This window comes from Leucoraja erinacea, chromosome 15 (genome assembly GCF_028641065.1).
Source record: "Leucoraja erinacea ecotype New England chromosome 15, Leri_hhj_1, whole genome shotgun sequence".
Taxonomy (NCBI): Eukaryota; Metazoa; Chordata; class Chondrichthyes; order Rajiformes; family Rajidae; genus Leucoraja; species Leucoraja erinaceus.
The window spans coordinates 33127641-33141374 of NC_073391.1; the positions used below are offsets into that span (position 1 = coordinate 33127641).

Here is a 13734-nt window from a genome sequence, read left to right on the forward strand (position 1 = left end):
CCTCCACCACTAAAGGAGATGTGCGGGGCAAGTTTTTTTACACAGGTGGGTGCCTGGAACGCGCTGCCAGGGGCGGCGGTAAAGGCAGATATGATAGCGGTGTTTAAGAGACATTTTGACTGACAGTAAATGGAGCGAGAGTTATCATCTCTTCCCCAGCCAACAATGGACCATTGTGGGCTCCACCCTTCCTTGGTCATCTGTTGCCGGCCTTGATTTGTTCTGGTCTTTTCCTACCTCCAGTTCCCCTCCTCTACTTTTAGTCTGAGGAAGGGTTCCAACCTGAAACGTTACCTGGTCCTTTTTCTCCAGAGATGCTGCTTGACCCTGAGTTACCCCAGCAATTTGTGTCTATCTTCGGCATAAACTGTAGATGGGGCATGTTGGTTGGCATGGGCAAGTTGGGCCGAAGGGCCTGTTTCCACACGACTCCATGACTCTATGAGGGAGAGAGATACAATCAATGTTCCATGCAGAAACAAGCCAGTCATATTCTCACTGTTCACATCTGGAATGAGGAAAATAGTTTAGTTTAGAGATACAACAGGCCCTTCAGCCCGCCGAGTCCATGCCGACCAGCTATCACCCATTCACACTAGTTCTATGTTATCCCACTTTCTCATCCACTCCCTACACACTAAAGATAATTTGCAGAGGGCCAATTAATCTACAAACCCACACGCCTTCGGGATGTGGGAGGAAACCAGAGCACCCGGAGGAAACCCATGCGGTCACAGGGAGAACGTGCAAACTCCACACAGATGACGTGCATTTGTGTATCTTAATTTTCCCTCTGTAAATTGCTCCTAATGTGCAGGTAGGTGAGAAAGTGGGATAGTACAGAACTAGTGTGAAGGAGTGATCGATGGTTGGCATGAACTCAGTGGTCCAAAGATGTGCAACTGTGCAATCCCACTGTCATAGAGCGCAGTAAGAAGCCCTTCAGCCATAAAGGAGAACGGGCGCAATATATATAATCAATAATACAATGGATTAATAATCAGTAATATTGGGTGATCATCCCGGCATATCAGCAGAGGCCCAATTATTAGCATTACAATTAATGCCCCACAGCGCCGGAGACCTGGGTTTGATCCTGGTCTCGGGTACTGTCTGTGTGGAGTTTGCACGTTCTCCCTGTGACCGCATTGGTTTCCTCCAGGTGCTTCGGTTTCCTCCCACATCCCAAATACGTGCGGGTTTGTAGGTTAATTGGCCCTCTGTAAATTGACCCCTAGTGTATAGGGAGTGGATGAGAAAGTGGGATAACAGAGAACCAGTGTGAACGGGTGATTGATGATTGGCACGGACTCGAGGGACCGAAGGGCCTGTTTCCACGCTGTATCTTTGAACTAATTATAATATTGAACAAATCAAGACTTACCTATCGGATTTGAACATGAACAATATTATCCCAAGGTTACAGAGTATTTGAATGGCATTTACTACATAACCCCGGAGGATATTCTTTGTAAAGTGAAGGGCAAAGTTCATCTCTACAAGTTTCATTTTGTGAAGTTAATTTGTAGTTTATATTTACCATCTTGCCTTTGCTTATTTGTTCCCGCGATACATGAATCCAAGACTTGCATTAAAAAATGAACAGGATATCTATTTAAAGACAGATATCACATAATTTCCCCGATTCAGTATTAATATCCATTTTGTTAACGTCCCCTCTCTCTCTCTCTCCCACCCGAGTGGTCCCTTCTATGTAGTCGAGGCCACATTGGCTATATTTAAGGTAGATGTGGCCCTTGTGGCTAAGGGGATCAGGGGGTAAAGAGAAGGCAGGTACAGGATACCGAGTTGGATGATCAGCCATGATCACATTGAATGGCGGTGCAGGCTCGAAGGGCCGAATGGCCTCTACTCCTGCACCTAATTTTTATGTTTCTATGTTTAAAAGTCGTCTTGTAGGGTCTCATTGTGTGAGAAGGAACTGTAGATGCTGGTTTAAACCAAAGAGAGACACAAAATCCTGGAGCAACTCAGCGGGTCAGGCAGCATCTCTGGAGAGAAGGAATGGGTGACGTTTCGGGTCGAGACTCTTCTAAAGGTTTCGGGTCGAGCAGAAACATCACCTATTCCTTCTCTCCAGACATGCTGCCTGATCCATGCCGGTCACCAGGGTGAATTCGGCACAGAGACTCTAACGGCAGTGGCGCAACGCTTCCGACTCTTCGACTGAGGCTGCTCCATGGCCGGAGCTGTAGCAAGCGACTTGCCAGCCCGGCAAACACATCGCCAGCCCCGTAAACACCCGACAGATCATGAGAAATTTGTGATCGGCGTGAGAGCGTGAGAATTTGTCGAAATGCGTGAGAGTTGGCGGCCCTGCATCTTGTCCATGCTTGTCACGCCCACCAAGTTGCCAATACTGGACTAGTTCCATTTGCCTGCATTTGGTCCTTCTAAACCCTTCCTATCCGCATATAACCATATAACAATTACAGCACGGAAACAGGCCATCTCGGCCCTACAAGTCCGTGCCGAACAACTTTTTTTCCCTTAGTCCCAGCTGCCTGCACTCATACCATAACCCTCCATTCCCTTCTCATCCATATGCCTATCCAATTTATTTTTAAATGATACCAACGAACCTGCCTCCACCACTTCCACTGGAAGCTCATTCCACACAGCTACCACTCTCTGAGTAAAGAAGTTCCCCTTCATGTTACCCCTAAACTTCTGTCCCTTAATTCTGAAGTCCTGTCTGTCTAAATGTTTTTTAAAAGACTTGAATGAATCCAGTTCTCTAGCTTCCTCTTTTCAGATACAGCGTACTCTGAGTGAAAAAGTTGCCCCTGAGGTCCCTCTTAAATCTCTCCCCTCTCACCTTATGCCCTTTAGTTTTAGAATCCTCTACCCAACTTTGAAAAAAAATACGCGAGCGTTCACTTTATCCATGCCCTTCATTATTTTCAACACCTCAATGAGGCCACCCACCCCTCAGCCTCCGAACACTCCAAAGAAAGGAGTCCTAGCCTATCCAACCTCTCCCTGTAACTCAAGTTCGCAAGCCCAGGTAGCATCCTGGTGAATCTGTTCTGCACCTTCCCAACTTAATGACATCCTTCTCATAGCTGGCGACCTACCAACGACTTGTACACACTGAATCAATGTCCTCTCCCTTTCTTCCACAAAGTTTTCCACCCACTGTCTCTCCTTCTTGTCCCCACCCAGATTGGGAAACACATTTATTCTGTGATATTAGGAGGAGCTTTTAACTTCTTGTTAATCTCTCACAGTGGGGGAAAAACCAGAGTTTACTTCACGAATACGGTAATCCTTTAACACTTACCAGAAATCAGAATGGAGGGGGGCAAAGACACTGATGACTGTGGAGGGAGGGAAACTGGGGGGAAGGTAAAAAAGAGGCAGTGGGGAGAAAAAAAAAAGATTAAATAAAAATAGAGACAATCTCAAATAGTTCAGACTAATAAATATGCAGAATATCTAAAGTCTAGATCAGAACAGCACGAGACGTCAGAAAAATAAAACATGTTTAAAAAGTTAAACGAAAGAAAAGCAACAGAAAAGTAAGGAGTTTTCAGAAAAGTTGACAGACCGAAAAAAAACGTTTTAATAGCGGCTTTGAAAGGAAGTGACTAGTCGAAAGGAAGTTCAGAAAAAAAAAAGTAATTTAGATAATTGAGTTTAGAAAAACAACATGTTAGGGGATTCATGTTTGCAAATTAAATGAGTCGCTAAAGGAAATAGATTTCAAAAAAAGTACTCGATAGTTAGGAATAGTACACAGGTTTCGTGACTTTTTAACAAGTTTGAGGAATTTGGAGAGGGGCTGAGAGGGGAGGGGATCGGATCAGCCACAGCCACAGGAAGCGGAATCACGACGGTCTCCTCTCCTCTAAAGATCTCCTCTGTCTCCGAGCCCGCTGCTACTCTCCCGTGGAGTTTGTGTGCAAGTCCACCCCGGGCCAGCGCACCACCATGCCACCGTCCCTCCGCACCGAGTTCCTGAGGAGTGCGCTGGGGGCGCTGAGGATCTTGCAGCTGATGTTGGGCACCGTGGTCTGGGTCACCATCGCGGTCAGCAAGTACGAGGGAGCCCTGCACTATGTGGTCTTCGTGGCCGTCTTCTTCTGGCTCTCCACCCTGGCCCTCTTCTTTCTCACCTTGCTGGGCAAGAGCGACTTGGTCCCGGTGCTGGGCGGCGAGAGGTGGACCCTGACCAACGCCGTCCACGACGGGCTGGCCACTCTCCTCTACCTGGTGGCCTGCTATCTCATTGGCAGCAAGACCAGGGAGAAGAGCTTCTGCGACCTGCCCGCCTACAGCTACCACTGTCCTTACAAGGTCTACTTGACTGCCACTGTCTTCGTTTGCCTCTGCACACTGCTCTACCTGATCTCAGCTGTCTATTGCTGCTGCAAAAAATGCCGTGGTGATCAGGCTGTCATCTAGCTCTTGGCTCCTGAAAGAGAGAAAGAAAGAGAGAGAGAGAGACCTTGACCTTTGGATTCCATGCTGACCCACCTCACCTCCAACGCCACCACACAAACCGAGAGTTGCATAGAAGGGTCCCAAATGGTCAAACGAAGAATCCCAACCTTGTACTTTTCACAATGGCACCAAAACTTGTGCACCCTTGCATGCGGTCTCAGTGGACTATGTATTTGCTCTTTGTACTCCTCTGGGATCGTGCTTATTAGGCATGGCAATGCTTTACTGAACTTTATGCACAACAAAAAGAATCTCACTGTACATCTGTACACGTGATCATTAAGAACAATTGGACCCAAAACATCGCCCAACCATTTCCCTTCCGCGGATGCTGCCTGGCCCGCTGAGGTCTTCCTCCAGCGTCTTCGCTCAAGATTCCAGCATCTTGCGTCTCTTGCTTTTGACCAGGGTACCATTCGCACGGATGCGTAGGGCGTAGAAACAGGCCCTTCGGCCCCACCACATTCCACCAGCTCCTTTGTGCTTTGCTCAAGATTGCAACCACCTGCGTGCAGTTTTCTCCTCACACCCCCACTGGCCACATGGCCATCTTCTCTTCTCCCAAAGCGGAGAAAATTCCAGCGAAATAAAGATGTGAGCCCAACCGAAAGGAAACACGGAAACTGCAATTGAAGACCTAAAAACGTCACCCATCCACGTTCTCCAGCCAAGCTGCCTGACCTGCTGTGTTCCTCCAGCACTTGTGGCCTTTAATGTAAATCAACGTCTGTAGTTCCTTGTTTCTGCATTTTGTTTTCAGCAGCTGAAGATGAGAAGACTCGTGTGGATTATTTGCTGAAAGACCTGCAACAACTGGAGTTGAGTGTGGTGTGTGCGTGTGTTTAATTCTGTTTATTATTATCATGTGTACCGAGGTACAGTGAAAAGCTTTTTTTGTTACGTGCTATCCAGGCAGATTATTATATACATGATTACAATCAGGCTGTCCACAATGTACAGATTGTGTGTGTGTGTGTATGTGTGAGAGAGGGAGAGGTTTGTGTGTGGATAGATTATACCTTATACATCCCCCCCCCCCCCCCCCCCCCCCCTCATTTAATTCCCATTGAGGCTTGGAGTTAAATCTTTCCTGCATAATGTTTGGTAAAGCTTTAATTCATCCTTCCTAGCTTCCCCTTTCCAGAACATTCCACAGAGATCTTGGGAGCTGAATTAATTTTCTTTTGATGAGATGAATTGGACCACTGTATCGTAGAGGGAGAGAGAGAGAGAGGCAGATGCACACAAAGACTTTTATACAACTTCACTGGCAAGCAAAGCACTTCCAAAGATTTAGAGGGTGGTGGGGGCCGGTTCTCTGGAAGCTTTCAAGAGAGAGAGCTAGATAGGGCTCTTGAAGATAGCGGAGTCAGGGGATATGGGGAGAAGGCAGGAACGGGGTACTGATTGTGGAAGATCAGTCATGATCACATTGAATGGCGGTGCTGGCTCGAAGGGTCATATAGCCAACTCCTGCACTATTGTCTATTGTCTATTTTCAAACCGGTACTTGTAGAGTGATACAGCACGGAAACAGGCACTTCAGCCCCACTCATCCATGCTGACCGAGATGCTCCTACTACACTAGTCCCAATTGCCCACATTTGGCCCATATCCCTTCAAACCTTTTCTATCCATGTACCTGTCCATGTGTCTATTAAATGTTGACTTCTCTCTTCCAGCTTTCTCTTACCCCTCCCCCCCCCGCTTTCCCCCCCATTGCAATCAGTCTGAAGAAGGGTCCCGACCTGAGACATCACCTATCCATGTTCTCCAGAGATGCTGCCTGACCCGCTGTTTTACTTCTGCAGTTCCTTGTTTCTGCATCTTTTAAATGCTATTGTAGTCCCTCCCTCAACTACCTCCTCTGGCAGCTTGTTCCATATATCCACCACCCTTAGTGTAGAAAAGTTTCTCCTCATGGTCCTATTTCTCCTCATCTTTCCCCTCACAGCTTGAACCTCTGTCCTCTGGTTTTTGATTCCCCTACTCTTGGTAAAAGACTGTGTTTATTTGAGTGCTAATGTTTAATATGCCTGTGTTTCTTGGAGATTAGAACACCTCACACTACCCTTCAAACCCTACCAAAGGAAAGTGTAATTATTCATGTGTTAGAGTCAACAGCGTGGCAATAGTACCATCAGTCAAACGTTGCGATAGTTCCTGCCTCAACCACCTCTTCCGGCAGCTCACTCCACACACACCACCCTTCGTGTAAAATAAAAATTACTCCTCTGGTTCGTATTAAATCTTTCCCCCTTTACCTTAAACCCATGCCCTCTGGTTCTCGATTCCCCTACTCTGGGCAAAAGACTGCGTTTACCCGATCTATTCCTCTCATGATTTTGTACACTATAAGATCACCCCTCATCCTAATGTGCTCCAAGGAATAGAGTCCTAGCCTGCCCAACCTCTCCCTATAGTTCATGCCCTGGCAACATCCTCGTAATTCTTCTTTGACACTCAGACACAAAGTCTGAAAAAGGTTTCGAACTGAAACGTCGCCTGTTCCTTTTCTCTAGAGATGCTGCCTGACTAGCTGAGTTGCTCCAGCACTTTGTGTCTATCTTCAGTTTAAACCAGCATCTGCAGTTCCTTCCTACACATTTTCTCTGCACCCTTTCCAGTTTGACACCATCTTTCCTATAAAATGGTGCCCAAAACAGAACATAATGCTCTAAATGTGGCCTCAACACGTCTTGTATAACTGCATCATAACCTCTCAACTTCTATACTCAATGGGTATAGAAAAAAGTTACCCCTGAGGTACCTAATAAATCTTCCCCCCCCCCCCCCCCCCCCCCCCCCCCCCCCCCCCCCTCATCTTAAACCTATATCCTATGTTTTTTGATTCACCTACTGTGGGCAAGAATAAGTTACCTGTGTGTTTAATTCTATTGAAGACGTAGATCTGGCAGGTCCTTGCAAGTCTGAACCTGCCATGTCTGGTTGTCTGGTGGGTAACGGTGTTAGACTGGGCTTGTGCAATCAGTTTTGCAGGGTGAAATTTTACAAATTACCGCTCCTTAGATTTAACTTAAATTATACCCCTGCCTACCTAATTAAAGTGGCGCCGGGATTTAGGAGTATCAGACAGCAAGGCATGCGGAGTAATATTTCAGTGCTGGGCAGAGTTCCAATGATGGGGCAATTGGATTTTGGGATAGGTCATTATACAGCATGGAAACAGGCCCCTCGGCCCAACTTGCCCACACCGACCAACATGTCCCATCTACATCTGCCTTTGGCACATATTCTTATTTACATGTCATATCCATGCACCTGTCCAAATGTTTCTTAAACGTTGCGATCGTACCTGCCTCAACTACCTCCTCCGTCAGCTCGTTCAATACACCCACCACTCTTTGTGTATTAAAATGTTACTCCCAATGTTGGGGGTGTCCAGAACCAGGGGCCATAGTTTAAGAATAAGTGGTAACCCATTTAGAACGGAGATGAGGAAAAACTTTTTCACACAGAGTTGTGAGTGTGTGGAGTTCTCTGCCTCAAAGGGCGGCGGAGGCTCGTTCTCTGGATGCTTTCAAGAGAGAGTTAGATAGAGCTCTTATGGATAGCAGAGTTAAGGGATATGGAGAGAAGGCAGGAATGGGGTACTGAATGTGGATGATCAGCCATGATCACATTGAATGGCGGTCGGTGCTGGCTCGAAGGGCCGAATGGCCTACTCCTGCACCTATTGTCTATTGTCCTCACGATCCTATAAACTTCTCCCCCCCCCACGCTTTAAACCAATGTCCTCTGGTTCTCAATGGTTCATAAGAGCTGCCGTTTTCAGGTGCTATCTTGTACCCTTCAAGTGCAGAGTTGCTAAAGGCATGAGAGTCTTCACTTGAAGGCCCGTTGTCTTGTCAACGGCACTGGGTCGGAGTTGCAGGGGTTGGCCTGGCCAGGCGATGTTGTCCATGTCCTCCATTGCTCCGTGTCAAGTGGTCGGCAAGGCCAGTATTTATTGTCCATCCCCAATTGGTCTTGAACAGCAACCGTCTTGAAACACTGGGTGGCGCTGTGACGCAGCGGTAGAGTCGCTGCCTTACAGCGCCAGAGACCATGGTTCAATCCCGACATCGGGTGCTGTCTATACGGAGTTTGCACGTTCCATCCTACACACTAGGGGCAATTCACAGAAGCCAATTAACCTACAAACCTGCACGTCTTTGGAGTGTGGGAAGAAACTGGAGCATCCGGAGAAAACACATGCGATCACAGGGAAAACATACAAACTCCGTACTGACAGCACCCACAGTCAGGATCGAACCTGGGTTTCTGGCGCTTGTAAGACAGCAGCTCTACCCGCTGCATCTTGTCGCCACAGCTGGAATCTAATGAAGGGGTTTGGGGTGAGTGTGGTTCATTTGGCATAAAATGTGGGTTGGACTGTAATGGCAAGGATTGTCAGTTTATATTTAGATGACCGATACCCAGGAGTGGGTTCACAGTTGGAATTTTAACAGGCCTGTTCTACTGGCAGATGTATGTAAGTGTGCTGCACATTGGAATGTATTAAAAATGCATCAATTTTACGGATAAAGTGCGATTCCAATGAACATGAACTAATGCTCGTAAAATGTCAAACTCGTAGAATGTTACTTTAATGATGGAGCCTCCTCGATCCAGCTGTTGTTATAGCTGCTTTGTATCCCAGCAACCTAATATTACGCAGACAAAGGGTCACGTCCAAGTAATTGGTGGAAGTCTCTCTCTCTCTCTCTCTCTCTCTCTCTCTCTCTCTCTCTCTCTCTCTCATATGTCCCATCCACTGCCTCCGTACCCTGCACCCACCCGTCCTACCCCCCAGGTAGACACAAGGTTCTGGAGTAACACAGCGGGTCAGGCAGCATCTTTTGAGAGAAGGAATATGTGACTTTTTGGGTCGAGATGCTTCTTCAGAGTCAGTGGGGAGGGAAACTCTTCTCGACCTGAAAAATTACCTATTTCTTTTCTCCAGAGATGCTGCCCGTCCCGCTGAGCTACTACAGCATTTTGTGTCTATCTTCAGTGTAAACCGGCATCTGCAGTTCCTTCCTGCGCAGTTCTACGCTCATCTTTAGCTCAAGTTTGCGAAGGGAATATTCTTCTGACGATGGGTATTCCCTCCATCCAAAGCCACGTGGGCAAAGCACAAGTTAGAACATAAGACATCGGAGCAGAATCAGGCCATTAGGTCCATCTAGTCTAAAGTTATAGACAAAGTCAACTTATGGATGTCCATAAAACAGAACTGGTTCGTAACTCGTGGACAGTCTTTGTGTCTTTGCCCCATTCTAAAATGTTTTACAAATGATTCATTGAGTCGTTCAACAAAAATGGATGATTAACGATTGTATTTATTGCCCCTGAGTTTCACTGGGAAACACACTTGCAGTGATCATATCCTGGAGATTGTACCTGATTCCATGGGTAAGCCAACAATACCCAGGTAACACACCGGGACAATGGAAACTGGGGCTGATGTATTTTTGGGAAAGGTATCTTCTACTTACTCTATCACACAAAGTGCTGGAGGTAACTCAGCGGGTCAGGCAGCATCTCTGGAGAACATGGATAGGTGACGGTTCGGGACGGGACCCTTCCTCAGACTGATTGTGATGGGGGGGAACGGGCTCTGAATTTGTTGATGTGTGGGATTAGGGGCCGAAGATGTGTCCTGGCCTGAAACGTTACCTATCCATTCCCTTCACAAATAGTTAGGGGACGTTTCATAGAAACATAGAAAATAGGTGCAGGAGGAGGCCATTCGGCCCTCGGAGCCAGCACCGCCATTCATTGTGATCATGGCTGATCGTCCCCTATCAATAACCCGTGCCTGCCTTCTCCCCATATCCCTTGACTCCACTAGCCCCGATAGCTCTATCTAACTCTCTCTTAAATCCATCCAGTGACTTGGCCTCCACTGCCCTCTGTGGCAGGGAATTCCATAAATTCACAACTCTCTGGGTGAAAATGTTTTTTCTCACCTCAGTCTTAAATGACCTCCCCTTTATTCTAAGACATGTGGCCCCTGGTTCTGTGGCCCCTGGTTTCGGGTCAGGTCCCGTCTTAAGACTTGAAACATCACCTATCCATGTTCTTCACAAATGCTGCCTGACCCGCGGAGTTACTCCAGCACTATGTGTCTTTTTTTGTAAACCAGCTTCTGCAATTCCTTGTCTCTTTTATTATATAGTACGCTTTATTCTCAATACACAATGCCTGTAGAGTAGGTTTTAAATGTATCCTTGGGTTATATTTACACATTCCACTGAGCACACCATGAATGGTGTTATATTTTTTATTATTAACGTTGCTGTTTACGCGGGAGAATGTATCTGTTTTGTTGGGATGTATGTTTGTCTATCGACATAATTTCTTGTGCGTTAGACTCGATCCAAACTTATACAGAGTAAAGCGGGATTTCACACTAATGTGTTGTGACGTGACTGATTATTTTTCTCTGCTGATGTATCTCCGTTCTCTACCCTTGTCCTCACTGTGGACCTCAGTGTGGGGTCGATCCCAGTGGCCATCTCTGCATTCTACACACAGGAAAAAGATTCCCAACCCAAAACGTCACCTATCCATTGAAATAAATGACACAGAGTGCTGGAGTAACTTGGTGGCACAGTGGCGCTGCTGGTAGAGTTGCTGCCTCACAGCGCCAGAGACCCCAGTCTGATCCTGACTACCCGTGCTGTCTGTATGGAGCTTGTACATTCTGCCCATTTCCTGCATGGATTCTCCCCCCCCCCCCCCCCCCCCCCCCCCCCCCCACCCAAATCCAAAAGATCCCAGCTTTGTAGGTTAATTGGCTTCTGTAAATTGTCCCTAGTCTGTAGGATGGAGGTAGTGTATAGCTAATCGTTGGTCAGCGTGGATTTGGTGGGCCGAAGGGCCTGTTACCATAATGTATCACTAAACTAAACTAAACTAAACTCAGTGGGTCAGGAGATATCTGGAGGACGTGGACAGGTGACATTTCGGGTTGGGACCTTTCTTCAGTCTGAGTGTAGGTTTATTGTCACATGCACCAAGCACCGCAATAAATCTTTGTTATTCATATAATTCAGTTAAAATAATACGATACTTAAGCACATTCATGCCAAACAATATGATATGATTAAACTTTATTGATCCCAAGAGGGAATAGGGAATGCCAACAGGCGTAAAACACAAGATATATGAAACATGAAATTAAAGTGAAATTAATTGGGGATGTGCAAAGATTGGGGAGGGGGGAGGGGGAAGGGGAGTCAGTCTCAGTCTACCCCACCACAGAAGGGAGAGCAGTTGTACAGTTTGATAGCCACAGGTAAAAAGGATCTCCTGTGGCGTTCTGTACTGCATCTTGGTGGAACCTGTCTGTTAACAGCAAACAACAGACAATAGGTGCAGGAGTAGGCCATTTGGCCCTTTGAGCCAGCACCGCCATTCGTTGTGATCATGGCTGATCATCCACAATCAGCACCCCGTTCCTGCCTTTTCCCCATATACCCTATCTTTAAGAGCTCTATCTAGCTCTCTTGAAGGTACTCGTTAGGATGACCAGTGAGTCATGGAGGGGGTGAGCTGTATTGTCCAGGATGCTGCGCAGTTTGAGGAGCATCCTCCCCTCCGAGACCCCCTTCCATGAATCCGCCCCCTGGATGGAGCCAGCCTTCCCGGTGAGTTTGTTAATCCTGTTGGTGTCCGCAGCCTTCGCCCTGCTGCCCAGCACACGGCAGCGAAGAAGATGGCGTTGGCCGTCACCGATTGGTAGAACATCTACAGCATCTTATTGCAGACGTTGAAGGAACGGAGCCTTCTCAAAAAGTACCAAGTACTTCTCAAAAAATAGATAAGTGCCACCACGATTGTAGTGTAATGGCGGATTTCACCCAGACAGTACACAAAAAGTTTCTGGTGCCAACAAAGTTTTAAAGTTCTTAAGTGCAGTCTGATCTTGGCCTTAAAGGCCCGATCCCCTCCTCCATCCACCACCATCATGAAAACGGCCCTTTGTCTGGAGCAGACTCCCTCCACCCTCCTCCCCCGTTCCCGGTCTTTGGTGTCGAGCAAGAGACGGGCCCCGGACGACTCCCAGTCCCGCGGCGGGCTCACCGGGCCTGCTGTCGTGGTGTCACCGCCACTCACCGGGAGCTTCACGGATTCACCAGGTTCACCTGTCCATGTTCTCCAGAGATGCTGCCTGACCCGCTGAGTCACTCCAGATTTTTAATGTCTCTTTATAGTCCCAAAGGACCATTCAGCTGGGGCACGGAGTGATGCACTTGGCTCTCCAGAATGTTTTAATATGCCTGGCTGGCCATCACCATCTGTACCCAACATATCTCACGGTTTGGTGGATGAAGTTTCTAACGTAGAATAGACAAAAATGCTGGAGAAACTCAGCCGGTGAGGCAGCATCAATGGAGCGAAGGAATAGGTGACGTTTCGGGTCGAGAACCTTCTTCAGACTGGTAATACTAATAGCCAATACTGGAAATGGGTTACAGTCTGGGATCTATTCAAGGGTTCATGTGTTTATATACAGAATAACAGATCCCTGGGAGTGGGTTACAGGATGGGATCTAATCCAGGGGTTTGGGGGGGGGGGGAGCGAGGTTTATATATAAAATTGCAATTTAGTTTTACTTTAGAGATACAGCGTGGAAACAGACCCGTCGTCCATCCGAGTCCGCGCCGACCAGCGATCCCCGCACATTAACACTATCCTACACATAACAGGGACAATTTACATATACACCCAGCCAATTAACCTACAAACCTGTACGCCTTTGGAGTGTCGGTGGAAACCGAAGATCGCGGTCACATGGAGAACGTACAAACTCCGTACAGACAGCACTTAGATACTTAGGAGTGAGTTACAGACTAGGATTTAGTTAATGTGTTGATTCAAGGAATAACAGGTATTGATTATCTCTGAAGTTTGGCGTGGTGTGCCATTTTGTCCGCCCTTGGCTCTTGGCCCAAATCAAATTAATCCTTAGATGCAGCCGGAGGGGACGTTTTTGGTGGATTTGTGGAAGAGACTAAACCGTTCTTTCATCCTTGAAGGTCACCCAGCCTCAGAATATTCAGGAACTGGTGGAAGAGGCAGTGCCTGGCCTCATACAGGTGTGGAGTGACGCAACACAGTATCAGGCCCTTCGGCCCACCAAGTCCGTGCCAACCACCAAACACCCATGTACCATCATACAATTATGAGATTGTCAGAACTTTTTTTTAATAAGAGTTTAGGAAGTCATGTTTTAGCTCTATAAAGCTTTAATT

General features: G+C 47.2%; 1 protein-coding gene across 1 annotated transcript; it reads left to right on the forward strand.

Moving 5' to 3' along the window:
• Positions 1 to 3433: 3433 nt before the first annotated feature.
• On the forward strand, positions 3434 to 10889 carry marveld1 (MARVEL domain containing 1). The gene has a single exon (XM_055647087.1). It carries the CDS (start codon positions 3955 to 3957, stop codon positions 4426 to 4428), a length of 474 nt encoding a protein of 157 aa, XP_055503062.1. The 5' UTR covers positions 3434 to 3954; the 3' UTR covers positions 4429 to 10889.
• Positions 10890 to 13734: the final 2845 nt, after the last annotated feature.

Coding starts and splice junctions, on each gene's coding strand:
- marveld1 (XM_055647087.1), top strand. CDS start 3,955: ATGCCACCGTCCCTCCGCACCGAGTTCCTGAGGAGTGCGCTGGGGGCG.